We start from the raw sequence: 26,206 nt of genomic DNA, 5'->3' as shown, positions 1-26,206 counted from the left end.
TACTATATTGTTACTCTTGTCAAAGCAAGGCTCTCTAAAAAAATATTGTAAGCTGGCTACAATTGTTACATGCTAACATTGCTATTCCAGTCAAAGCAGGGTTTTCTAAAACACATTTTCAAAGGGAGCTAAAATGCTAATGTGCTAACAATTGTACATTGCTATTCAGTCATAGCTTCTTTTTTTTTAGTATTGTCAAAATAAGCTAAAATGTTAACAAGCTAACAATGCTATATTTCTAATCAAAGCAGGACTTTCTAAAAAATGTTGTCAAAGCTAGCTAAAATGCTAACACGCTAACAATGGAAGGTGCAACTCCTCATATTAAGACGGCTACTATTTTATTTTATTTTATTCATTGTAATTCTATTTAATATAATTGCAAGATATTCTCGTCATATTGGAGACTCACCAGGTGATTTCAGTGACGAGTGACTCGTGGAAAGATGAGACGGACGCTTCGCTGAAGAGACAGAATTATTTTAAAACACGAGTCCAAACTGCCGTCGCTGCCAAACCCTCCCGAGTGTTGAACCTGAGGTAAGGACTTTACGAACATCGCTTACTCAGCATAATGTCACCTCTCATGAGGCGCACAAATCACCGCCTCGGCAAGAGTTGCATAACAATATCTGACATTTAAAAAAGTACAAGTAGCAACATATAAATGAATAAGTTTCGTTTCATTGTTATTTTGTAAACACTAGACGATACCTGCACCGGGCGACTTGCTGCGTCGTGTAGGTCCGGGACTTTTGGAGGTCCGGTTGGGCGTAGCCGAGCGACTGTACGACGACTTCAACACTCGGCACTCTGAAGATAAAACAAAACTTTTTCTTTGAGTCATTTTATCAACCCATGCTTTCTTAGCTTAATCTGTAGCTAATTGCTAAACGCTGAATATGTAGCTAAGTGCTAAATGCTGAATATGTATTTAATTGCTAAACGCTCAATATGTAGCTAATTGCTAAACGCTGAATATGTAGCTAATTGCTAAACGCTTGATATATCGCTAATTGCTAAATATGTAGCCAATTGCTAAACGCTAAATATGTAGCCAATTGCTAAACGCAAAATATGTAGCTAATGGCTAAATGCTGAATATGTAGCTAATTGCTAAATGCTAAATATGTAGCTAATTGCTAAACGCTAAATATGTAGCTAATTGCTAAACACTGAATATGTAGCTAATTGCTAAATATGTAGCTAATTGCTAAACGCTAAACACATGTGAAGAATCAAAACACGATCTTTTGTCAACCCATGCTTTCTTGGCTTAATCCTTAGCTAATTGCTAAATGCTAAATATGTAGCTAATTGCTAAATTCTGAATATGTAGCTAATTGCTAAACGCTAAATATGTAGCTAATTGCTAAACACTAAATATGTAGCTAATTGCTAAACGCTAAACCCATGTGAAGAATCAAAACACGAACTTTGTCAAACTCGACGATTCGTTCTGATCTTTAAACGTAAACAACTTAACTTAAATAAAAGATTTAGGTGAAGCTTCCTGTTTGATTTTGACGTACGAGAGACAACTAGTCCAATAATGCTGTTTGAAAAACGCTGCTGAAAACATAAACTCGTAGAACAGAACGCCAATTTTCCTTTTTTTTTCTGGATAATCTCTGGATCTGGAATGCAGCTTAAAGATAAAACAAAATCTCTGTCACGATGGATTTAGCGTTAACTGTCAGATGAACGTCAAACAAAGGATTATTTTTAATAAGGTTTAGGCTAAACGCCAATTATGTGCTTGCGTTTAAAAAAAAAAAAAAAAAGTACATCTGTTTTTTCAGCTTCTCACATCTTAAATATATTTGACACAAATGAGAGTATTGTGGATGTTAGCGGAAGCAGATTAGTACAATGATACACAACGCATACATGATTGACACACATTTCACACCAAAAAGGAATTTGAACCATTTCTCAGTTTTGGTTCCTGTTCAGTCAGGAGCTGGTAGTTTTGGTAGTAGTGTTGTTACGTTTGCAGAACAGTTGAAGGGAAAATAAATCTAAATATGACGGTGAATCCTATCGTATTAGGGACAAAATATAATAAATAAACCTTGAAAATATTTTTAAAATGATGCTATACATGTCGTTTTATGATTGTAGATTTGATTTTAATATAAACGCAAACATAAAGACATCATGTTATTATTATATTACGATGTATTCTTATTTAAAGAGTAAAAAAAGAAGAAAAAAAAGGATTCAGTTCATGTTGTTTAGAGGTCAGTAGGTGGCGCCATCAGTTTAAAAATGATGTTTCATTAGAAGAATTGTTCAAAACAAAAGGAAAATAATGTACAGACCGCCATCTAGTGGACTCTGAACATAATGACACTGTTTCATGAAGCTTCATCAGACCTTCACTAGTTTTATATATATATATATATACAGTACTCAGCTGTGTCGAAAAGCAAGTAATGAAAGGTTTGGTTCAGTGTTTGATATTCGTCAATACTGAATAAGAACATAACAATTTTGCATTTATTTATTTTTAAATGTATTTAAAAAGCACTTTGACTCATTATTATACACCTGAGAATTGTTTTTAACCCTGAGTGTGTACTTTCATCGAATCATCACCTGTTTTTAAAAAATAGTTTGCAATCTTTTGAGCCCTTCCAACCCAAACAGGAAGTCCTTCTGCAGGACGGTTACGTAAACAGAGTCGCTCTAATCTCGGCGCCACAAGGAGAATGTACGGAGCTGCCGGATTAAAGCCCCAAACAAGTGCGTCGAACAAAAGTCTAACACGAGTCTTCGGTTCGACCGTCATGAATGGAATCAGTGTTTGGGAAAAACTTCACGTCACATGACAGGACGTACAATAGCACTCGGGCGACGAGAGGAAGGCGGGAAAACGAGGAGGAAGGACACCTGAACCGACACACACACACACACACACACTGCATGCACACGCACAATAAGACGGATGTTTAGTTAGTCTTGGCAGGCCTACCAGTGACAAAGGCTGTGGAAGCCTTACCACTGTGATCCAACACAAAGTCGTCCTGTGCATAGCGGTGCTTCTCTGGACCGCATGCTATGAACACGTCGTCGTCCCCGAAGAAGTCCTGCAGGGACGTGATCTGGAACGAGACGAGTGGGAACTTTAGTTTGAAACGTTTGCTAATATACATCAATAAAATTAAAGTATTGTAGTTGGTGAATAGATATCGTCTGAATGCATTGTTGTTGATTATATTTGAATTATTTATAAATTATATTTATTATTATCCTAATCTTATTGGTTTGTTTTTAAATTATCAATATTATTGTTTTAATTATTATCGTTATCATGTGCACGGTTAGACATAATATGTGCATGTACTGCTGAACAAACTTTTTTTAAATTATTATTATTTCAACATATACAGTACCATATTTTCCGGACTATAAGTCGCTCCGGAGTACAAGTCGCACCAGCCATAAAATGCATGATAAAGAAGGAAAAAACATATATACGTCGCACTGGAGTATAAATTGCATTTTTGGGGGAAATTTATTTGATAAAATCCAACACCAAGAACAGACATGTCATCTTGAAACGCAATTTAAAATAAAAATAGAATAGAGGCAACAACAGGCTGAATAATTGTACGGTATGCTTACGTTACATGACACAACTGAGAACATGTATGTTAACATAACATATTAAGAGTTATTCAGATAACTATAGCATAAATAACATGCTAAGAAGTTTACCAAACCATCCGTGTAACTCCAAATAACTAAAATCCAATGAAATCTTCATCCTCGGTGTCACTTTTAAACTCCTCTAACTCCGGAGGTAGAAGATGCGGCGCTTCCTCTTCTACGTCGAAATTATCTACACAGGCCTAGAGCGCCCTCTTGCGGTTTAGTGTGAAAATAACACGTCAAATGATATACCAGTAAATAATAACACATAAGTCGCAGCAGCACAAGCGCAGAACAAATAAAAGTAGCAATTGGAACGAAAAAAGAAAAATAACTACAGCTTTTGTTCAGTAGTGATGTGTTGATGAAGCTTCATGAAGCAGGTGTCATGTTGTTTAGAGGTCAGTAGGTGGCGCCATCGGTTTACGTCATCACTGTATGCTCTCGTCCTAAGTCAACACTGTATCCTCTCGTCCTAAGTCATCACTGCATCCTCTTGTCCTCAGTCATCACTGTATTCATTCCTCCACAATCATCACTGTATCCTCTCGTTCTCAGTCAGCACTGTATCCTCTCGTTCTCAGTCAGCAATGTATCCTCTCGTCATCATTCATCACTGTATCCTCTTGTCCTCAGTCCTCACCGTATCCTCTCGTCCTCATTCTTCACTGTATCCTCTCGTCCTCGGTCATCACTGTATCCTCTCGAAGCAGTGTCATTATGTTCAGAGTGCACTAGATGGCGGTCTCTGCACTATTTTCCTTTGTTTTGAACAACTGTACTAATGAAACATAATTTTTAAACTGATGGCGCCACCTACTGACCTCTGAACAACATGACACTGTTTCATGAAGCTTCACCAAAAGATCAATATCCTACAGTGGAGCAGGTTATCTGATAACATGAGAGTCTGGACTTTTTCCCATGCAATTTAATAACAAAAGCTCAACAATATAATGTTTAAAAAAAAAAAAAATCTCTTTTTTTTGTACTTCTGTACTTTGTGCATTAAAAAAATAAATACAATATTTAAATTAAATATTAAAATAATACTATACAGTTTAATTAATGCTTTAAATATTATTATATATTATTTTTTAACTCTATATTGTTTAACTCTATACTTTCTGTTTCTATTCTATTTATTACATGTATTGTTGTTTCTTCCTGCTCTCCATCCCGTCTCTACTCCCACTCTCTCCACTACAGTGGCAGATGGATGCCGTTCCATGTGTGGAAGAGAAGATTTTGTCCAGCGTCGCTGGAGTGAAACAGGAAGAGCTGGAGGGGGAGGTAAGTGGGAGGAAGTGATGAGAGGATGTGGGGGAGGGATTGTACCGCAGGACCGGGTCTTCAGACGGAGCCCGGTTTGGAATAAACTTGACAAAAATCCGACATATGTGCACATGCTGCGCGGGGATGAATTAATCAGAGGTTTGACACGGTTTCTCAGATCGTCGCCGACTTCTTCTATGGATCTTGGCAGCTGAGGAGGAGAATGTGCGCGGATGGTCATGTTGCCATGGCAACCGGTGTCAGCCGAGTGGGATGGATGTGGCCCGTGTTGCTAAATTGAGATCCCAGAACAACATTTTGTTTTAGAATATATACATTGATTGATGTAATTATATGACGCTTATTAATGCCACATTCACGTAGAATTAATTATTTATAAACCTTTTGCTGGTGCTTTTCGTGTATAATCCATTTCAATAGCACTTAAAAAGTACTACGTGTATTTAAAAGGATGAAAACCCTCAGTTGACGAGATTTGCCCTTGAAATTATTTTTTATTAAAAGCACATTTTCTTATGTATATATTTATAATTTATCATAACGCTTGGGTCATGGGTCATTATGGTCTGTTTGTTGTTATGGTGACCTATAAATGATGCCAGTGTTTGAGATAAAATGATGGAAAAAGAGTATGAGAGTAAAAACCGATGATGAAAAAAAGGGATATGTTTGACAAACACAGATAGTTTGTGTCCCAAAGAAAGAAACAAATAATCTAAATCAGACTTCCTGTAGTAAAGTATACTATGTATACTATGTAGTAGTATACTTTGTGACAGCGCCACCCTGAGGTCAACGACCTTGTGGGGGGGAAGCAGTTGGAAATGAGTAATATTGGGAAATTAGAAAGATTGTTTTTCTATAAACGTAAGAACAAAGTGTAATAAAAAGAAAGTGCAAGATGACACAATCTAAAGATAAAGATAAAGAACATGGATAAAATAAATTAAACAAAGTCAAAGGATACAAAGATTAACTTAGAATAGAATCATCTTTTCACTCCTGCCCCCAAACTCACAATTAAACAATCTAATAGCACCAGGAATGAATGAGTCCCTGAGTCTATTAATGTTGCATCATGGGAGGAGCATTCATCTGCTTCTCTGCTCACTGACGACAGTGTTCAGAGGATGATATCATCATCCATGATGGTCAGTAGTTCTTTAATGGGGAGGTTATAATCTCAATTCTGGAAAATCCCCAATGACCAAGAATAACAAAGTTGAATAATCATAATAAAGGCTTCTTGATGACTGAGGTCACTCTTGTTCTCTGGTCGAGTGTTTTCCTCTGGGCTCAGACAGTGGTGTTGTTGTGAGTCACACTGAGTGTCTTTATCAACCACTGGTTGTCTCTGACTCCATCCCACTCCTGCAGTCGCCTCCTCCTCCTCTTTTCTTCTCTTCCCTCTCTCCCTCTCTCTCTCCGAATGCAGCACTGATGAAGTGCAGTATTTCTGGTCTGCGACAGAGTCGCCGTCAGAGGTCGTCCCCACATGAATATTTAGATGACGTCCTCACGAAAAAAGGCGAGCGTGGCGTGGCGTTTTGTCGGGCGAACGTATCGCCGACGCCGTCCTTGTCGCAGGACGGCCGGTGGCGCTCCATCACCGGGCGACAGACTGTTTGGCCTTGTCTCGGCTCATCAGCGAGACGACCCGTTTGCAGGGGGCGTCAGGGTGGCAGACATTTCTAAAAGGGGGTGAATCCAAGCATGCCCTGGAAAAGTGAGACACATGCCCCTCCTCTTCGTCTGACCTCGCTTTCCCCTCACCGTCGGTGTGTGTGTCACACACACACACAGCTGCATTTGGTTTAATACTGAGCGTTTTTTGTAAAGAATTCAATTTGAAAAAAGAGTTTAAAAAGAAAATACAAGTTGGGTTTTTAAATGAGCGACCATTGATTCACTCACTACACACTGTTTATCTGTGGTTGGGTCGAGGGGGCAGCTGCAAACTCAACTGTCATTTTGCCCCCCCACCCTTGCCCGCTTAGTCTGTTGTGCAAAGAGCAGTTGGAAAAAGTTAAGTGAGTTGTTGGCTTCAGAGGACGGACTGGATTAATGAATTCAAACGTTTGCCATCGACCGTTGAACATCCATTACTTTGTTCTTAACACTGCTGTGGCTTGTGTTCGGTGCTGTTTCGACTTCATTACTTCATTTGTGTTTATTGAACTATGATTTCAATTATGGATTCCAAGTTCAAATGATTACAAACAGAGGATAATAGTCGTAAAAACTATTTTTTTGCTCTCTAGGTTTTTCACGTGCAATAGTAGCGGAGGGGCGGGGCTTAATTCTATGGCATCCCCAGTGGGACAAACAACAAAGTATGTTAGCACTGTAGTACAGGGTTGTATTGTAGGAATGGATATAGTGCATTTAAAAGGATAAATGACAGTATCTGGAAAATGTAATGTTAGAAAAAGAATCAATCAAAACACAATTTTTAGATTCACACAAATCAAGATTGTTCCAAACTATTATGGCTGCAGGATTTATTGGAAAAATATCGCTATCACGATATTGAAACGTGCGATATGCATATCAAAAACATGCGTTTATGGGATAATTTATAATTGTTTTTGTTGTACAAATCAAGCATTTCTTAAATCAGTGTCACGTTCTGTAAAGTTTAATTTGTACTTCTATGTCTCGTTGTTGTGTGCGTCTCCGTCCGTCTGTGAGATGTGCGGCGCAGCTTGCTATGCTCGGTTGCTATGGCGACGTGTCTTGCTGGCGCGCTGACTTAGCTCAGTATATACACGGAAGTAATACTAACTTATGAGCGCTTCTCAAACACTAGTGATCCAGTCACTCATCTCTTTCAACCTCCTTTGTTAAAGCAACATATTGTTAGTACTTTTCATCTCGTCTCAGTTGTTATCTTATAAGATCGTGAGCTTCCAAACAATTGTCCGTCTTTGTCGTATGCTAATGCACCAAGTTGTTAGCGTCAGGTTATTTATAGTTATGTGTGCGTGTACAAGGAGGTGGGATTTATTATTATTATAGCGACATTAGAGAGTATATATCACCAAATCAGTAATAAATCATATATGTGATATTTTTCTCCGATCATGTCGGCATCAAAGTAAATAAACGAAAGGGAAACATCGCATCGTTTTCCTTCTCTAAACCCCGGACCTTCCCTACAGTACTCGCTCCCGCACTCAACTGCACGCAGCTACATTTTAGGTGACAGAAAAAATATCGCATTAATATCGCAATTCAAGACACTAATATCGAATATCAGACATATTTCGAAAACCTTGCAGCCCTTCAAACTATTATAAAGTATTTCCAAATTGACCTTAAACTCATTTTCTACTCACCCTCATGCCGACTAAGGGTTGGGATTTATTTCAGATTAATCTGTTCTTTTTTAAAGTTAAAGGAGAACTGTCTACACTAGGAGCTTGGGCAATATTAACTGGAGTGCTTCCTGCCTGTTTAGCATGTTAGCCTTTTAGCTTCTGCTATATTCTGCTAACTATAGATATGGTCAATTTCTAATGTTGAGGCTTCAATTAGAGACGAGCAACATGGAGATATTTCGATGTTTTTTTAGTTGTTTTTGAAAGAAGAAAATTAGCGGCGTTTGCTACCGTCATACGGACATGCATTTCTCCCTATAACTCGATAAAGTAGGGTTGTCACAAGAACTTATGCATCAGTGGCAAAATAGTACAAGCACGTAAAAAATACAAAGATACCAGCTTGTTTTGGTACCGTAAGTACTGACTACACATGTTCTTTGCGGAGGTGACGGCGGCAGTTTACTTGTATTACTTTTGACAACTTCAAAACAATGACTTTGAACCTCGTCTTGTTGCTAAACTTGCAGGTCAGGTCGAGGCAGATGAACGTAGAGTAAATATTAAAAGTTTGGAAACTAACGAAAGAAACACTTCGAACTTCAGCAAACAAACTAAACTAACAACAAACGAACATTTTGTTATTTCAGTTGGAGAAACACTTCCCTACAGCTCCACTAACCAAAGACTCTCCGTATCATACTTTACATTACATATGCAGCAAGTTATCTAATGTAACATTATCAGATACTAAGAGTGTTGCTGAACTAATGTTATTTGAAATTTTATTTTGCTTTTTTCCTTTTCGAAAAAAGTGAGATGACACTAGAAGGCCATGAAAATGTGAAAACGTTATTTTTATACTTTAATTCTTCTTCTCATCACTGTAAGAATGTATAACAGTTTTCGCATTTACTTACACATTTACAAGACAAAAAGGTTCGAAATTTTAATCAAACGTATAACATTAGTTAATTTGTTATTATTTGCACGATTATAAGACAAATGTTTTTGTTTGTATTTAAACTTGAAGGCTGCACAACAGCGTTTGAATATATATTAGTTAGTTTTTTTTTGCATCTATATGGATTTTTTTTTTTTACCATCACCACTCTTGGAATGTAAAGATTGATTGTTTTTTTCTTCTTCTTTCTTGTGTACTTCAAAGTAATGGGTACTTTTCAAAACAGGGTATTGAAAAATATCTACTACCGACATGTTGGTATCGTGATAAAGCTACTAAAAACACATGGATTCATCTTAAAATTCCTCCATTCTCCCTCCAAAATTTGGGTGAACTTAAGAGATCAAATAAAAAAATATGATATTATACTTATTGTTTTTATTTCATTTATGTACTTCTTTTTAAGAATAATCCAGATTTTAATGTTAACCTGAATAATTGTGATTATTGTGTTAATTCAAAGATTTCGGTCACTTCAGAAGCAGAATCTTGCTGACGATCCAAACCGATCCTCAAACATCTGGCGTCTAATGAGCTTCTAAACAGTGCAGCAGTTCTTCTGACTGAGATAATTCACCTATTACTGTCTTCGTTTTTCTTTCTAAATAGCTGATGCCAACCGTGGAGCCGGCCACACATGAGCAGAACATAACATCAACAAATCTCGGGCCGAGCTAAATACTCTCGATTATTGTAATTATTCTCCCATCACGCTCCGTTTAAACCCCAAAACCCGTAATTGCTCCGCAATGGTTCCAGCAGAACTGTAATAAGGCGACATGTTAATTGAGAGCGAAGAGGAAATGTGTTTTGGACTCACAATCAAACTGACAAAGAAGAAATAAACTTCTTGAAAGCTAATGGTGAGCTGTTATTAAGAGAGCGCCGATTGTGTAGTAGTAGTAGTAGGCCGAGTTGTATTGTGCTAAACTAAATATGCGACTTGCAATTTACAGTAAATGTCAACATTATGAACCTTGTACACAAAGTCTCAACATATTTCTGTCCACGATAAACTGCCAACTACAATCTTTAATGCGTTTTTTTTTTCATAACGTTTATTTAACTAAATAAAGGCGACAATGTACAATCAAAATTATTTTTATTATTCTTTGTTTGGGTTGGGGCCTCGTGTAATCTCAATCTTGTCACACTTAAACAAGTTTTAATTCACATTTCCCTTTCGAATATGCATTTATCTTTTTCTATTCCTGTTTAGGTTTCTCGGCAGGAACGCGTCATGTGGGCAGGTAATAACCGAACAGGTGTTTCTATGAAGCTTTTGTCAAATATTTTAACATCCAAAAAGGGAAAAGAAAACCTTATTAAGAAATAAAAATGTTAAGGTTTAATTAATTAATAAAATATAAATTAAATAATGCAAAACGCTGCAGCGAGAATTCTGCCCCGCTCTAGTAGAAGAACTCACATTTCCTCGGTCCAACTCTTCACTGGCTGCCAGTTTCTTTCAGGATCCATTTTAAAATGGTGGTTCTTACTTTCAGATCTATTCATGGTCAGACCTTCCATCAGTGATCTGATCCAGCCTTCAATTTTATTATAACTGGTTATAGTGTTTGATTGTTAAAGCGCTTTGTGACCCTGGTCTAGAAAGGACAAATAACCTTTACTTTACTTACTTATTAAGGTCCGAGTAAGTTCTTGTTGGATGATGAATAGGAGGAATAACAATGCAGATTGATGCTCCTCTGTGCAGCAGGACGTGAAGGGGCGTCAGAGAATTAGGGTCAGAAGGTCAGCTTCATTAGGAGCATGTCATATCAGATGATGTCACGTTGGATGTATGTCACGATAAATCGACCTAAAGATTTTTTCTTAGTTTTCATGTTTTGGTATAATATCTGCAACAGTAATTCCGTTTTTTTCACCATACTGACTGACTTTCAACAGCACTGTATCGATTTTTTAATTCTATTTAATTTACCGTTAACGTCCAAATATTTATAGCATTTATTCATTTTTGTGTTGCAATTCAATTCCCTGCAGCTAGATGGCAGCAATCATTGTGTCCTCCGCATCTACAGAAACATTAAAATCCTGCGAGTTCACTGCAATTACCGAGGACAAGAGGATACAATCCAGCAGTTTATAAAAGTCATGTTTGGACATATTTTGGCTTCGAGTTCTATAAATCTAACCAAAAGAGAATGAAACCATCACAGGATCGTTCTGAAATTGTTGCAATGTGTATTGAAACGGATCGAATGATGAGCTGAATGTATCGCGTCGAATTGTATCGTGAGCTGAAAATATCGTACAGCCCTGAAGCTAAGCATCAATAAAGTGTTGTGTATCTTCACTAACCTAATCTCAAATATATCAACAAATAAAGTCTCTGTTGGATTCACACGCTTTTCCTTCACTACATAGTTAATCCCTGATGAGCCTTGGATCGTCTTCTGATGGTTTTTTTTCCAACACTTAAAATTATATGTGACATAATCTTGTTAATGCAATTATATTATAAACTGGACAGTTGTGGCCCAGTTTAGATTTGACACTGGTTTAAAAAAAGAGTGAGGTCCATGTATGTGGTGATTAAGATAAGTTAAAGTGTCTGAGACTCGTGTACATTCTCATTATTTTCAGTCGCTTTTTAAGAGAGTTTCTCCAGGGTGGTGAGTCTTTCAGGAAACTGAATTGTTGAGTGGGTATACATAACCAATTTAGGCTGCAAACGAGACAAAGATAAGTGGACGTCAGCTGCTCTCTCAGTGGGATGAATAGAAAACCAGGTGGTGGACTGAGAGAGGAGGAGGTGGGAAGCAAAGCCAGTCATGCTGCTGCTGCTGCTGTCATCTCTTCCACCTTTTCCTGTGTGAAGTGTGAACTGCTCTCACTTCAAACCCTTTTCAAATACCAATAAACAAATCCTTAGTTTAGAAACGAAAAGTGTAATTTTGACAAAGAATTAAGACTACAGTTAAATAATAATAATAATAAATCTTTAGCATGTTCCTCTGAGGTCTGTGGATCAGAATCTTCTGATGGTTCCATGTACACAGTTCAAGACCAGAGGAGAGAAATCCTTCCAGACTGTTGTTCCTTAAGTCTTCATCTGTGTTTGATGATCTACTGACTCCTTCAAGAAACATCTTAAGACGTTTCTATTTGTTCAGGCTTTTCCTTGATTTTCTGGAACTCCTGTTGTGTTATCAGTTTTTATCTTGTTCTTTAAAGTGTATACTTTATTGAATATTGTTTTGATTGTTTAAGCGCTTTGTGACCCTGGTCTGGAAAAGCGCTATACAAATAAAAATTACTTACTTAACTTAACAACATTCAACAATCAAAGCTTGATAAAAGTCTTCCTATATATGCAAAACACTTTCTTCATTCCGATTCTAATCATTAAAGAAATAGTTCAAAATTCAAAATACCTAATCTTCTACTCACCCTCATGTCAACTAAGGGTTGGGTTTATTTTCAGAGTAATCTGTTCCTTTTTTAGAGTTATAGACGAAAATGTAAATTCATGCTAACGTAGCAGCTGATACCAACTCTTTGTTTTCATCCATATCCATAAAAATAAACACTTAAAAACCTCCAAATACCTCCATACTGCTCGTCTCTAACATCCATCTTGTATTGAAGCCTCGTCATTAAGCCTTGTTCTTAAAAAAATCAACAATATTTTAATCTTGTTTTTAAGCGTAAGATCCCAGAGCATCAGTGTAAACCTTGAGCACTGACTGTGTTTCAATGAGGATCAAGTTGTAGCTTGAGACTGGGATCTTCCGCTATAAACAGGATTAAAATATAGACTTATGTAAGTTTTCTCTTAACAATTCCTCATGTCGAGGCTTCATTACAAGATGGACGTTACAAATGAGCAGGATTAGTAAGTAATAGTTATTTGTAAAATGCGTCTTTCTAGACCAGGGTCACAAAGCACTTTAACAATCAAAAACAATACACAGTTAAAATATATACTTTAAAAGATCAAGACACATAAGACAAACACAGGAGTCCCAGAAAATCAGGGAAAAGCACAAATAAGAATGTCTTAAGATGTTTCTTGAAGGAGTCAGTAGATCATTAAACACAGAGCCCGAGCTGGGGTGTAAGGCTGGATCAGATCACTGATGGAAGGTCTGACCATGAATAGCTCTGACAGTAAGAACCAGAATTTTAAAATTGATCCTGAAAGAAACTGGCAGCCAGTGAAGAGTTTTAAGGATCGAGGGAGTGTGAGTTCTTCTACTAGAGTGTCTCAGAATTCACGCCTCAGAGTTTTGTATTAACTGAACGTCTTGGGACACACCCAGATCACTGACCGGGCACCGAGGAAACCAGTCGAATGTTCTTTTCTGCCTGTGCAGTCATCTTTGAAATGTAAAACAGGGGGTGGGTCGTCTGAAAAGCAGCAGCTGATTCTGTTGGCGCTGATAACCAATCTGTGATTTACATTCAGCCAGAAGAGCAGCTTCAAACTCAAGAGTGGACAGACGAGTATTATGTGAACACAAGTGCACACACACACACACACACACACACACACACACACACAAACAAAACACATCTAGACATACACACACCTGACAGCTGCGCGTTAACGTTCCCCTCCGGCCTCTGAGTCTAATTGTTCGATGGTGGCCCGGTCCCCGAGGGGCGGGGGTTTCAATGCACTCGTGTGTGTGTGTGTGTGTGTGGAGAGTGTGTGTGGAGTGTGTTCCTGCTGTAGATGATGGGGGGCTCTGGTGCTGGTGCAGGCCGGGTCGCCGGGCCCCGTCATTTCATTTTGAGCGAGCAGATGGTGAGCTGCTGCTGCTGCTACTACCAGGCATTTTGTGTGTACTAGGCTTTTGTTGTATGGTTAAAAATAAACAATTAATTTCTCCCTCTACCACCAGAATGTTCACTACCCTGTAAATATGTCAACATTACAAAATAATAAAGTAAAGTTCAGTGTCAAAAGAGCTCATATTTTCACGTTCTTTACTTTAAAGCCATTTTTCTCGATTTAAACTGGGTCGCAGGGGCAGGAGCCAGAGCGAAGAGGGCCATACTTCCATTTCCTTAGAGAGCTCCTCCAGAACTTTTTGGTAGAATACCGAGATGTTCCTAAACCGACCGATACTGGGTCTGCCCCATGTACTCCACCCAAAGATTGATAACGCATCTGTCCAGGAAACTGACAAATAACTGAAGTATTCAGATATACCTTTGGAAAATTGCTTAGTCTTGCTTAGTTTTTAAAGCTTTTATTAAACTTTTGTAGCTCGAGATTATATATAAAATAAATAAAAAGACAGATTTTTGTCTACAATGGATGAAAAATATTCTCTGTACAGATCTTAGTGTCAGTATAATGTCGGGATCGGATTGAAAAATCTGCACCCTCAAAATTCCTAGTTAGACCACATATGAAATATGACGACACAAATGAAGATTTTAAACACCATCTTTGAATCAACGCAAATACAGTCCATCGGTTCTACAAACCGTAGAAATGATCACCGCTCATGATTATTTTCAAACTAAAAAATTATACAAAATAAAAGAAAGTAAAGATAAAGTGATGAATAAAACACAATAGCTACTTGTTTTAGCTTCTTCCCACTAGCAATGCTAACAAATTGCTAACAAGGGACACAATTGCATTTGCTTTAACTGATAAAGTACCATTATATATATTGTTTATCTCATCAAGTATTATTATTAACAGTAACAATGAGAGTAATAATCTTTGATTTATTGGGAAACAGAAGAGGAAAGTGCTTAAATAAGTGACTTTTTTAACAAATAACAAATTAACAAATTTTAAATGTGTTATCTAAAGCTTTTCTACAAATATCACTTACTTACTTCTTATTTTCCAGCTAAACCAAGTCTATGAGAATTGTGGGTTTCGTGAAGGTGCCATAAAGTTTAGCAGATGATTACAAACAGACGCTTAAGAGCGCATTAAAAATGCAACACTCCAAGTTAAGTACAAAGGCTGAACCATCAGCAGCCATTAAAAGACCATTCAGTTGTTTATTATCAAGCTCAGAGAAACACTTCTGTTCTCGTGGATATTTACTGTCACCGTCTTCATCGGAGCTGGTGAGGATCCAAATTCTCATGAGTCAATTCCCTCCGAGCTCTGAGCAAGGTTTTTTCCGGGAAGAGAAACAATTGTTATTTAGCTGTCCCACCACAAAATGAAAACTTGAGATTTAGAACTCTAATATATCTACAGTCAGGATTACTCACCCGTATAAACTTTCCCTGAGAGAGTCATAGGGCGTCGTAGAAGACCATTAAAAAGAACCAGGAACCAATAAAGACAGTCAAGGAAAGGTGACTTCTTACACTATGGTAGTGATGGTACTGATGAAGCTTCATGAAGCAGTGTCATTATTTTCAGAGTCCACTAGATGGCGGTCTCACTATTTCCCTTTGTTTTGTTCTAATGAAACATCATTTTTAAACTGATGCCGATGAAGCTTCATGAAGCAGTGTCATGTTGTTTAGAGGTCAGTAGGTGGACTGACCTCTAAACAACATGACACTGCTTCATGAAGCTTCATCAGACCATCGCTAATGTATGCAGCTGAAACGTATGAATCACATGCAGATAAAACAGTCGGTTGATAATTGACTGTCGCCAGTCCCATCTGGTTCTTGAAGACCACTGCTTCGGTTACATTTTTTATAGCTGATGTAGGAAAGATTTTTTTAATGTTGACGTTCATCTATTGACCCTTTTCCTCAGTGCTAGACTCACCAGACGTTGGTAGTTTATTATAAATTGAAGATTAAACTTTTATTACCCCCTTAGCAAATGTGAAAAAAAAGAATATTTTGCTGTACAATTGTCCCTCACTAATTCACGATAGGGGCTTGAATCCTATCCCAGTTTTAATGCAGGGCACACAAAGATACACAACCATTCACACACACACTAATAGCTACGGACAATTTCCCAAGTTCTCAATCAACCTCTGTATGTTTTTGGACTGTGGGAAGAAACCGGAGTGCCCGGAGTAAACCCATGCAACACGGGGAGAACATACAAACTCCACACAGAAAGGTCACAAGTTTTCTTCCCTCCCGACCTGCTTCAAACTAGTGCTGGTCTGACGAAGCTTCATGGAACAGTGTCATGTTGTTTAGAGGTCAGTAGGTGGCGCCATCAGTTTAAAAATATTTTTTCGTTAGAACAGTCGTTCATAGATTATACTTCAGTTCGGTATATAAAAAAAGGTGATAAAAGGTTGTAATATACGCGTCTCGTTAATAGACTTCTATTGTACTCAGAAACATGCGTTTGTTTTCAGCGGAAAAATTACATTAAATCTTGTTTATCAGAACCACACCCCCTCTGATGTGATTGGTCAAACATCAAGGCCTGTCCCGCACGTCATCAACTACGGAAGCCGTCATCTTTAATGGATTTGTTGTATAAACAAAGCGGGGCGTGATTACAGCCGGCTGCAGGAGAAGTGAAGCCTTTATTACGTCATAATGGACCCCTTCTTCGCCGATATTTCGTCGGAGAACTTTATAAAGTAATAAGTTGAAAACATGATCAAGATGATGCATCTTGGAGAAGGCTTTAACATTTGAAACATACGAGTCAGGAGAGTTGGGTTTTAGTTGTGCTTCATGTTGTTAAAATCATGTATAAACTGCGTGAGGACGTGGAAAAATGAGAGTTTAGGGAAAGGTTTATAAACTACATCTACATCCAAAACTCACCTGCTTGCCCTCCAAGGTGTACAATCTCCTCACGGCGCCGGAGTCCAACTTGATGGCGGCGGTGATGTCCGTCAGCACCTGGTCGAACGAGTGCGCCGTCTTCTTGTTGAGCAGTATGCGGACCGCCTTGCGAGGTTTGACGCCGCCGCGTATCACGGTGACCAGCTTGGGTTTGATGAAGTCCTTGGACTCGCGCTGGATCAGCGGGATCAGCGAGGGCAGCGAGCGAGAGGCGCCCGTCTTGCTTCCCACCGACCAGTTGGGGTTGACGTTTTTGGTGTAGTCCACTCGACGGAAGGGTTCGTTGGAGGCGCAAACGTAACTCTCACCTGGTGAGCAAAGAGAGAGAAAGATTGAACATCCTGAAAAGTAATGTTGGATTAAAAATTATTATACACTATATACGCCATACTTAAATTAATGCTAAAAGATAATCAAAATATAAAGTATAAATTACTAGCTTCATCTAAGAGCTTAAACGTTTTGAATACACATTCACAATCAACATTTAACTCAGACTGACACACTGTCTCAAGACAAGCTTGGAACAGAATTAGAGTCATGACACCGGTTATTTAAAACGTCTGTTTGTCTGCCCTATCACACCTCGGGTCGTGGATCAAAAGAACGAAGCAGGGACACATCCGTGAGGGGGGGACTAGGAGACAGAAACCCTCACCCAAGAACATTTGAATGATTAGAAAAGGAAACAAATTAGGAAGGGATCTCCACAGGGGATCATGGCACAGGAAGCTTGAAGGAACCAATATAGCGATAGGGGACCTATCGGCCCGGAAATTTGCCTTGAATATAGCGATGTTTCTACAGTTCGAGACCGTTTATCCCGGGGCTATTGAATTGTAAAGTCGCCGGCAGAAAGCGCGTGCGATCGATCGTAAAGCTTGTATTTTGTTTGACTCGAAGCGGCGAATAAACGACGTCCGTGACACTCTGCATTGACCTTTTCTCTCAATAAAGCGAAGTATAAAAACCAGGAAGTGACGGCGTGTTGGAGCGACCGGAACGGACTTCTGTCTTTTTCAAGTTTCCATTTAAAGTAATACACTGGCAAAATATATGTTTTAACTTCGATACAACTCGCGCCTCGACTGAGATGGTAAGTTAGCACAGAGTCAAATGAGCACTAATGAGTAAACATTCCTGGCTGAAAACAAACAGCCACATTAAGAGGCCAGAGCAGTGCAACACAGTCCTCTCTCCTTTTCAGCTGTTGAGCCGCAACATTGGCTTTCCTCCAGAGCTTCGGAAATTTGTTTCCTCTGGCCTGCATTCCTTCAGGACAGCAAATGTTTCCTGCATCGGGCTCTTTGCTGGTAGATTACAATCCACTGTAACAAAGGAAGAGGGCGTCCCACCACCCCCTGACTCTCGCCCTATGCCTCAGGAATGGCCTCCAAACCCCACCCCATGGTACATCCGGGAATTAATAAATATACAATTACAGACATGAACGATAATGTTAAAGTTAAAGGCAAAACTGTTGTTTATTTTAACGTAGCGACAGGAGCTCAGTTGTCTTCATCTTCGTCCAAAAACACACTTAAAAACATCCAAATACCTCGATACTGCTCGTCTGTGACGTCCATCTGGTATCGAAGGCTCAACAAGAGGAATTTTTCCAGAAAACACTTCAACAAGTCTGTATTTTAAGACCGGTTGTAGCTTAAATGTCTAACATGCTACACAGGCAGGAGGAATTCTGGGTAAATATCGGATGTTTTCTAAGCGCATTATTTTGGACAAAGACATAGCTCCAGCCGCTACATTAAAATGAATGAAATTTTCTATGGAGATAAATTGAGTATCTATCTATCTATCCATCCATTTAAAATATTATGTATTTATTCTATTTATAACATATTAGCACTATTGTTAACTTGTTTTTATTCATACTTTATGCACATGAATTATTATAGGCAATATTTATAATGTTATTTATTTATTCTGTTTATACTACATTGCACTATTTTTAACTTATTGATATTTATATTTATACTTTTTATATATACATCTCTCTGCTGTGTTTTGTAACGGTTGCCAAGCAACGGAACTTCGTTGCCAGTTTCACTGCTGTTTTCTGTGCAATGACAATAAAAGAAGGTCTAAGTCTATCCATCCATCCATCTATCTATCTATCAAACCATCTATCCATCCATCTATCCATCCATCCATCCATCTATCTATCCACACCTTTGTCTTCTCCTAGTAGAGTTAGAAGAGAATTATAGGTAGAGGACAGTCTGGACCTCCTTGTAAGAGCTGCTACCTTCACAACCCAACCTTGAATAAACGGTAGAAGATTGAAGGAAATGAGCTTATGATACTTTCATCAAAATATGACGACTTTACATCATCCTTTCCAATACGAGTCTGACGATCCGTCAGTGTGGGATGAAGCTTCTGTGCAAGACGTCCACGGAGGCCTCGTCTCCCCCGACACCCGCTTTTTATACGCCTACAATTAAATGGTCTAATTAAATGGCGAGGCCACAGCTGAGGGGACGACAATAGCACAGAATTTTAAACATAAAAAAAAAATCCTCTCAGCTGATTTACAGCTCCAGTTAGACTTTAACAGGGAGACGCCTCGGATGGCGATTGGTGGCAGGAGAAGGTTATTCCCCCGAGTCAGCGGATCTCAGGTGGAGCTACATCCATCTGGGATGGGGGGTGATATGAAGAAGCCAGTGTGCTCGGTGTTCATCTGGGCGACACATGAGGTCAAGTTTAACGGGGCTGTAAAGAACCAAACTAAAGTCACTGATCTACAAAACATAACTAACAGCAACTACATCAACCACTCGCACAAACCTTTTGTTTGGTTTTTCTACTTTGAACTCTGTTCACTTCAATAGCTACACTTGTTTAATAATACGGTATCATTTAGTAGATACATTTTTTTATGTTACCAATAACATGTCTAGAAGTTAAAATTGAACATTTTGATTTAATTTGGAAACAATTTAAAAGGTATTTAACTACAAAATAGTACACACATGACATTTTCAATTTAGGTTTAGAGCAGAAGTATATACAGTTTAACAAAGTCCTACATTCTTTTGTTTTTTGGTTGTCCTTATACTTTTATCAGAAAACAAGAAGTAATAAAAATTGGAATGAATATTCAACTACTTACTAACTAAACACAAACTAAAATTTGGAAGAGAAAAATGTAAAAGTAAGCCATAAAGAAATACTATACACGTTAAGAACTGAAACAGCAATGACCATTAAATAAAAATGAGAATCATTTCCCCTGGTTACTGTAACCATGTCTAGTCTTACTAGGCAAAACATGCAAAACTAGACACACGCCCACGACCACAGGACATTTGAACATGCAAACATCTTAAATAATTTGACCAAATTGCACTTTACACGTATTCCAGGTGAAGGTGCTGGATGTCTGCGTTGGCCTGGGAAGGTCTCAGGTTCTGGTGTAACTTAGTAAACTGGTTATCGACACCAAGGCATTCGTTTACAGTGGGGGTCGTGCTTTGCCACCTGACCTGCTTTTTTTTGTTAACTCGATGTCTTGGTTACCATTCATGGAAGATCGTTTTTGACAGACATAAATGATGAACTAACTCCTGGAGGGTTTGTCCCATCTAGAATATTCAAGTTAGTCGAGTTCCGTTCAGGACTGAAACTCATTTATCGAAGTGTATTAAACCGATTGCTGATATTCGTCTATTTGTCATTATTAGTATCGCAATGTTGACAACACAAATCAAACACAAAAGCGCTTCCGAAACTCCGGCCAACGTCCGACAACTCTTTGTTTTCCTTTTCACCAGCACAGCAGTTGACTGTCCGGCTCACATAATCCCATCCTGTTCAAGGGACCACACATGTGAACAAAAAAAAAAAAGGGGGCCCAGCAGGTTGAGGAGGAGGGCAGGGATGTTCCCGCTCTCTGGTCATTAGATGGCTGAGTAAACAAGGGCACGACTGGACCGTCTTTGATGGTGTTTGGACGGAACCAAGACAGTTACGTTACCGTATGAGTGACCCTGGACAATGTGAGGCTTAAATCTCATCAGATGTTTCAAGGAACAGAATAAACTTTGGAAGCCATCGAGAACCTGAAGTTCTGTTTGTTATGCGTGTCTTAAATAGATGTTGGACTCTATCGTATCATCAGTATGTTTGTATAAAACTCTCTTTTCATTGAAATAGTTACATTAGAAAATGAGCTTAAGCCCCGCACACTGAAAACACTTTTTTTTCTGGAGATGAAATCTTGTTTACCATAACCACGCCCACTCTGCTGTGATTGGTTAAACATCAGGGTTTGTCACCATGCGTCATCAATCCCAAGTCTCCACCTCGAAGAGACTTGTTTTATAAACAAAGCAAGGCATAATTACAGTTGGCTTTGACGCTATCAAGTCATGAATGAACTCTCGTAACCTCTAGTCCGCCAAGATTTGAGGGACTTACTGCATCGTGGAGAGGAAGACTAGTGATGGTCTGATGAAGCTTCATGAAACAGTGTCATGTTGGTTAGAGGTCAGTAGGTGGCGCCATCAGTTTAAAAATGATGTTTCATTAGAACAGTTGTTCAAAACAAAAGGAAAATAGTGCAGAGACCGCCATCTAGTGGACTCTGAAAATAATGACACTGCTTCATGAAGCTTCATCAGACCATCACTAAGGAAGACTAACATTTGAAAATGTGTTTGAGTTTTACACATAAGTTACCCTTTATAGCCGCAACAAGATACTTGAGAATTAAACTGAGAGAAGAACGATAGAAGAACAAATATTTGGTGAAAAAGATTGTTTGGCTACATAGAGAGGAGACATAGTTTGTTGATAGAAGAGATCATTGGAAAAGGGGGGTCGAACTAAATTACAGAAGGGTCCAAAATGATTAAGTAATGCATTCCAAGTTACAGGCCAAACTAAATATACATTTACTTTATATGTAGTAGAAGTTCTTTTTTTTAATTTAATACTGTCTTTTAAGCTCAACTTATCTTTATTAGCTCTGTGTTTGTCCTTATTTACTTAGCAAATTCCTTTCCTTCATCATTTGTATAACTCTTTTTTTTACCATCCATCATCTCTGTTCCTTATCTTATCTCTAACACTGGCATCTGTAGAGGACATTAGAGAAAACTAACTTGTTGCAATTGATGGTAAAGACCCAAAGAAATAACAACAAGCGTCAAAAAAGACAGGAGGAAAAGTTGAAACCAAAAAAGAAACAATTACATCTTCACTTTTGATAAGGAAGCTTTTTGTTTCTTCATTTTCAGAGTCCACTAGATGGCGGTCTCTGCACTATTTGCCTTTGTTTTGAACAACTGCTCTCATCAATTGAACTGATGGCGCCACCTACTGACCCCTAAACAACATGACACTGCTTCATGAAGCTTCATCAGACCATCACTACCGTCTACAGATATATAGATTGTACAAAGAATTGTTTGTTCCTTTTTATGAGAACGAATTCATCAGAGAAGCTCTTTCTCTCTCACGACAACTTCTTATACAATATTAAAAATTCATCCCTTGACCTATCGTGTCGGAAATAAACCGCATACGAGTCACAGCCAGACTGTTGCGGTAAATATGTAAAGTTTATTCATATTCAGAGGTCGTCATCTAAGCAGGACGACGGAGTCTAACCTTTATTAAAAAACTTTTACTGTGCAGGAGCCTTCATTGTACATTAATTCGAGGCTTTTAAATGATAGTTTTATATCTTCAAACATTGCTAAGGATGTCAGAGCAGACATCTTGAATTAAGGGTGACATGGAAAGGGGGGAGTACGAGATCATTTGACAGTGATGGGCAGCTCGGCTCACTGGGTCAAACCTGTCAGTAGCATTGCGAGCGCGGCGATGATGTGCGGCTGAATGATCTCTAAAAAAAACGCCTAGATGTGTTTAATGGGGTGTTTGCGTTTGACTCGAACAGTTTGGCGTGGCTCACCCCGGGGCCTCCATCACACCGGCCATTAGGCTTTTACTCAAGGAGAACGATTGGCTTTTTTTTTTTTAAATGATCAATACAACATGGGGGAGGATGGGACGTCCATGTATTGACAAGGACTTGTGAAAAAGATCATTCTGTGAATACAAATATTGATACACAACTGCTATATTTTGATACTGAAACGTACTGTAAATGATGGTCTCTGTCAGGATGTATAACAGCATGAACTATGACCCTTGACCTTTGGTCAGAGCATGACTTTCACTACTTTTGAGTTTTATGTAGATTATAATCAACCGGATTGATATATTCGTGACATTTTAGCTTTGACTTGGAGTGAACACGTTTGGTATTAAAGCAACTAAACGACAAATAAAAGCGTTCACTCCTGCAGCACAACAAACACACCGTCTGTGGCAAAGTTTACTTTCAGCTCGGAGTCAGGCGTGTGTTTTGGCAAGAATCTGGCAACACGTATCACGATATGGGGGCAACAAAACGATTTATTGTGATACTGTCGTAACAAAGATATATGTGTAGTATTGTTGAGTACTTGACTCTGGTGTTGCAGAATTTACAGACCACATGACTCTTGATGACGTCGTAACCGCTTTCATTTGTTATGAAACCAAAATATGTCAAAACATCAGCTTTAAAAGCTGCTGGAGTCCACTGTATCCTCTCGTCCTCAGTCATTGCTATAAATATTTTCATAGTTTTTTGAAGTTTAACAATCACACATAATTGATTTACCCAAAATTCACTGATTTTCTACTCACCCTCATGTTGACTAATGGTTGGTATTATTTCAGAGTAATTTGTTCTTTTTAGAGTTATAGACAAAAATGTTTGTTTATTTTAATGTAGCGACTGGAGCTAGGTTGGCTTCGTCTTCATCTTCGTCCGAAAAGACACTTAAAAACATCCAAATACCTCCATACTGCTCGTCTGTAACGTCCATCTTGTACTGAAGCCATGTCATGAGGAATTGTACTGGAAAAAATATGTATATCTGTAAAATAATTCTTTATTTTAAGATTGTTTGTAGCAGGAGCTAAAAGGCCAACATCCTACACAGACTAGAAGTACTCCAGTAGACTGGTGGTGGTAGATGTTGGCCTAGTATTTATCGTTTTTCCAGAATAATTTTCTCATGTCGAGGCTTTAATACAAGATGGACGTTACAGACAAGCAGTTTGGTAGTATTTGGATGTTTTTGGATGAACATGAAGACAAAGACAACTGAGCTACATTAAAATGAACAAAAAAAAAGGTCTATAACTCTAATAAGACTTTCTTATTCCTGCAGGCTTTTCCCTGGTTTTCTGGGACACCTGTGTTTTTCGGTGTTATCTTGATCTTTTAAGTGTATATTTTGAGTTGTTTTTTTTATCGTTTAAGCATTTTGTGACCCTGGTCTAGAAAAGCGCTATATAAATATAAATGACTTACTTACTAATAAAGAACAGATTAGTCTGAAGATAATTGTTCAGGCTTTTCCTTGATTTTCTGGAACTCCTGTTGTGTTATCAGTTTTATCTTGATCTTTAAATTATATACTTTATTGAATATTGTTTTGATTGTTTAAGCGCTTTGTGACCCTGGTCTAGAAAAGCGCTATATAAATATAAATTACTTACTTATTTACTAATAAAGAACAGATTACTCTGAAAATAATCCCAACCCTTAGTCGACATGAGGTTGAGTAGAAAATGAGTGAAGCTTGTATTTTTGGATTAACTATTAATTCTAACATCACTATGACAAAAATATTATATGATTTGAAATCAAAATGATAGAATAGTTGTTTAAATCGATACAGTAAGTAAGTAAGTATTTTTTATTTATATAGCGCTTTTCCAGACCAGGGTCACAAAGCGCTTAAACAATCAAAACAATATTCAATAAAGTATATACTTTAAAGGTCAAGATAGAATTGATAACACAACAGTACCGTTGAATATCAATGCAGTATCGTGGTGAAAAACAATCCCAAATATTTAAGTGTGTCGATATTTTGTATTCAGAATTCACAGGAAAAAGTTTTGGATTCATTTTGAGTGACAGAAGTTTAAAGTAAATATCATTGTGATCTTCTTACTCAACTATTATTATATTTCTTTATTTTTTATTCATCTTTATTATTTCTTACTCAATTTTTTATTATAGTTTTTCAAAATGATCCATCAAAGTCTCACCCTCCACCAGGTCCTCCAGACTGGTCACCTTCCTGCCCCCGTCCAGGGTGAACAGGGTCCGGACTCCCTGCGGCAGGTTGACGTTGTCGGACAGGGAGCGGGTGAGCTCCATGAGGAGGGCGTCGAAGGACCTGAAGCGGTCCCCGGACACCGCGTAGACCAGACCCTTGAAGTACTTGTCCCCATTGCGGTAGAAGCGGACCTTCCGGGCTCTCTTCCCGGACGTGAGCGCCTGCAGGGTCCGGGTCCGGTAGAAGCTGCAGTGGGCGCTGTGAGCCGGACTCAAGCCCCGGGACTGGGACCCGGACTGCTGGGGGGTCCTCGTCGCCCGGTGCGGCTTCTCCTCGAAGTGCTCGAACTCGATACTCCTACTGAGCGACATGTTGGAGAGACTCCTTCATCTGGAGGAAAAACTGGGATTGAATTCTTTTTTATTCTCTCTCCAGAAACCGGGTGAGACTCCGCCGGGTCACTTCAAGAGTTAGACCCGAGGGCTTCAAAAAAAAATTAAAAAATATCCGAGCATCTTATCGACCCAAAATTGCGGGTAAAATGTTTTAAACAAACTTTAAGTCTCCCGGAAAAAGGCGATCGTCTCACCCGGTTTTCATCCTCGTCCTTCACTGCTCGACTAGAAGCACTGGATCGATGGGTGAGAGAGAGCTTCCGCCTCAGGGTCCTAACGCCGCCTCTTCCTAATTTATTCCGGGTAAACAATGAACTTTAGCTCCTCCCCCCCGTGACCCCCCTGACCCCCCGAACCCCCGGACCATTGTCTGAGACGAGTCTATGAAGAGTGAAGGGAACGCCCACGAAACAAAGCGTTTACACACGTTTAAACAATTACGTCCATTTGAGACTTAAAACCAAAGAGGCGTGTTTTTTAAAGGGAACGTTCACCCAAAAATAAATAAATAAATACAACTTTATTTTCTACTTTCTTCAATGTTTTTTTTCTGTACTATTGAATGGTTAAAGTTTAAGGATTCTATTCAGATCGAAAAAAAAGGTAAAATACAAAAGCACAACTTGCAAAAAATGCCATGGTATTAATTAACCGTAATCTTTAATTAATTTAACAAATCAATGTTTTTTT

The 26,206-nt window shown here is 38.5% G+C and overlaps 1 protein-coding gene across 3 annotated transcripts in view; it reads right to left on the bottom strand.

The window, feature by feature from the left end:
* Positions 1-25,727, bottom strand: part of dclk2a (doublecortin-like kinase 2a) — a 35,052-nt gene extending 9,325 nt beyond the window's left edge. For 2 of the 3 annotated variants that reach the window (XM_087807852.1, XM_087807862.1), the window contains exons 1-5: positions 25,111-25,727; positions 16,945-17,273; positions 2,978-3,107; positions 715-813; positions 413-463 (exon numbers count right to left, since the gene is read on the bottom strand). In XM_087807852.1, the coding sequence (XP_087663978.1) occupies positions 413-463; positions 715-813; positions 2,978-3,107; positions 16,945-17,273; positions 25,111-25,492 (991 nt within the window). In that variant the 5' untranslated portion in view covers positions 25,493-25,727. The remainder of the gene's footprint in view (positions 1-412; positions 464-714; positions 814-2,977; positions 3,108-16,944; positions 17,274-25,110) is intronic. The other variant, XM_087807870.1, reaches the window with a different exon arrangement.
* Positions 25,728-26,206: the final 479 nt, after the last annotated feature.

Source organism: Callionymus lyra, chromosome 1, assembly GCF_982586985.1.
Source record: "Callionymus lyra chromosome 1, fCalLyr1.hap1.1, whole genome shotgun sequence".
Lineage (NCBI taxonomy): Eukaryota > Metazoa > Chordata > Actinopteri > Syngnathiformes > Callionymidae > Callionymus > Callionymus lyra.
The sequence above is the reverse complement of the archived record's forward strand: the minus strand, read 5'-3'. Positions and strand labels throughout refer to the sequence as shown.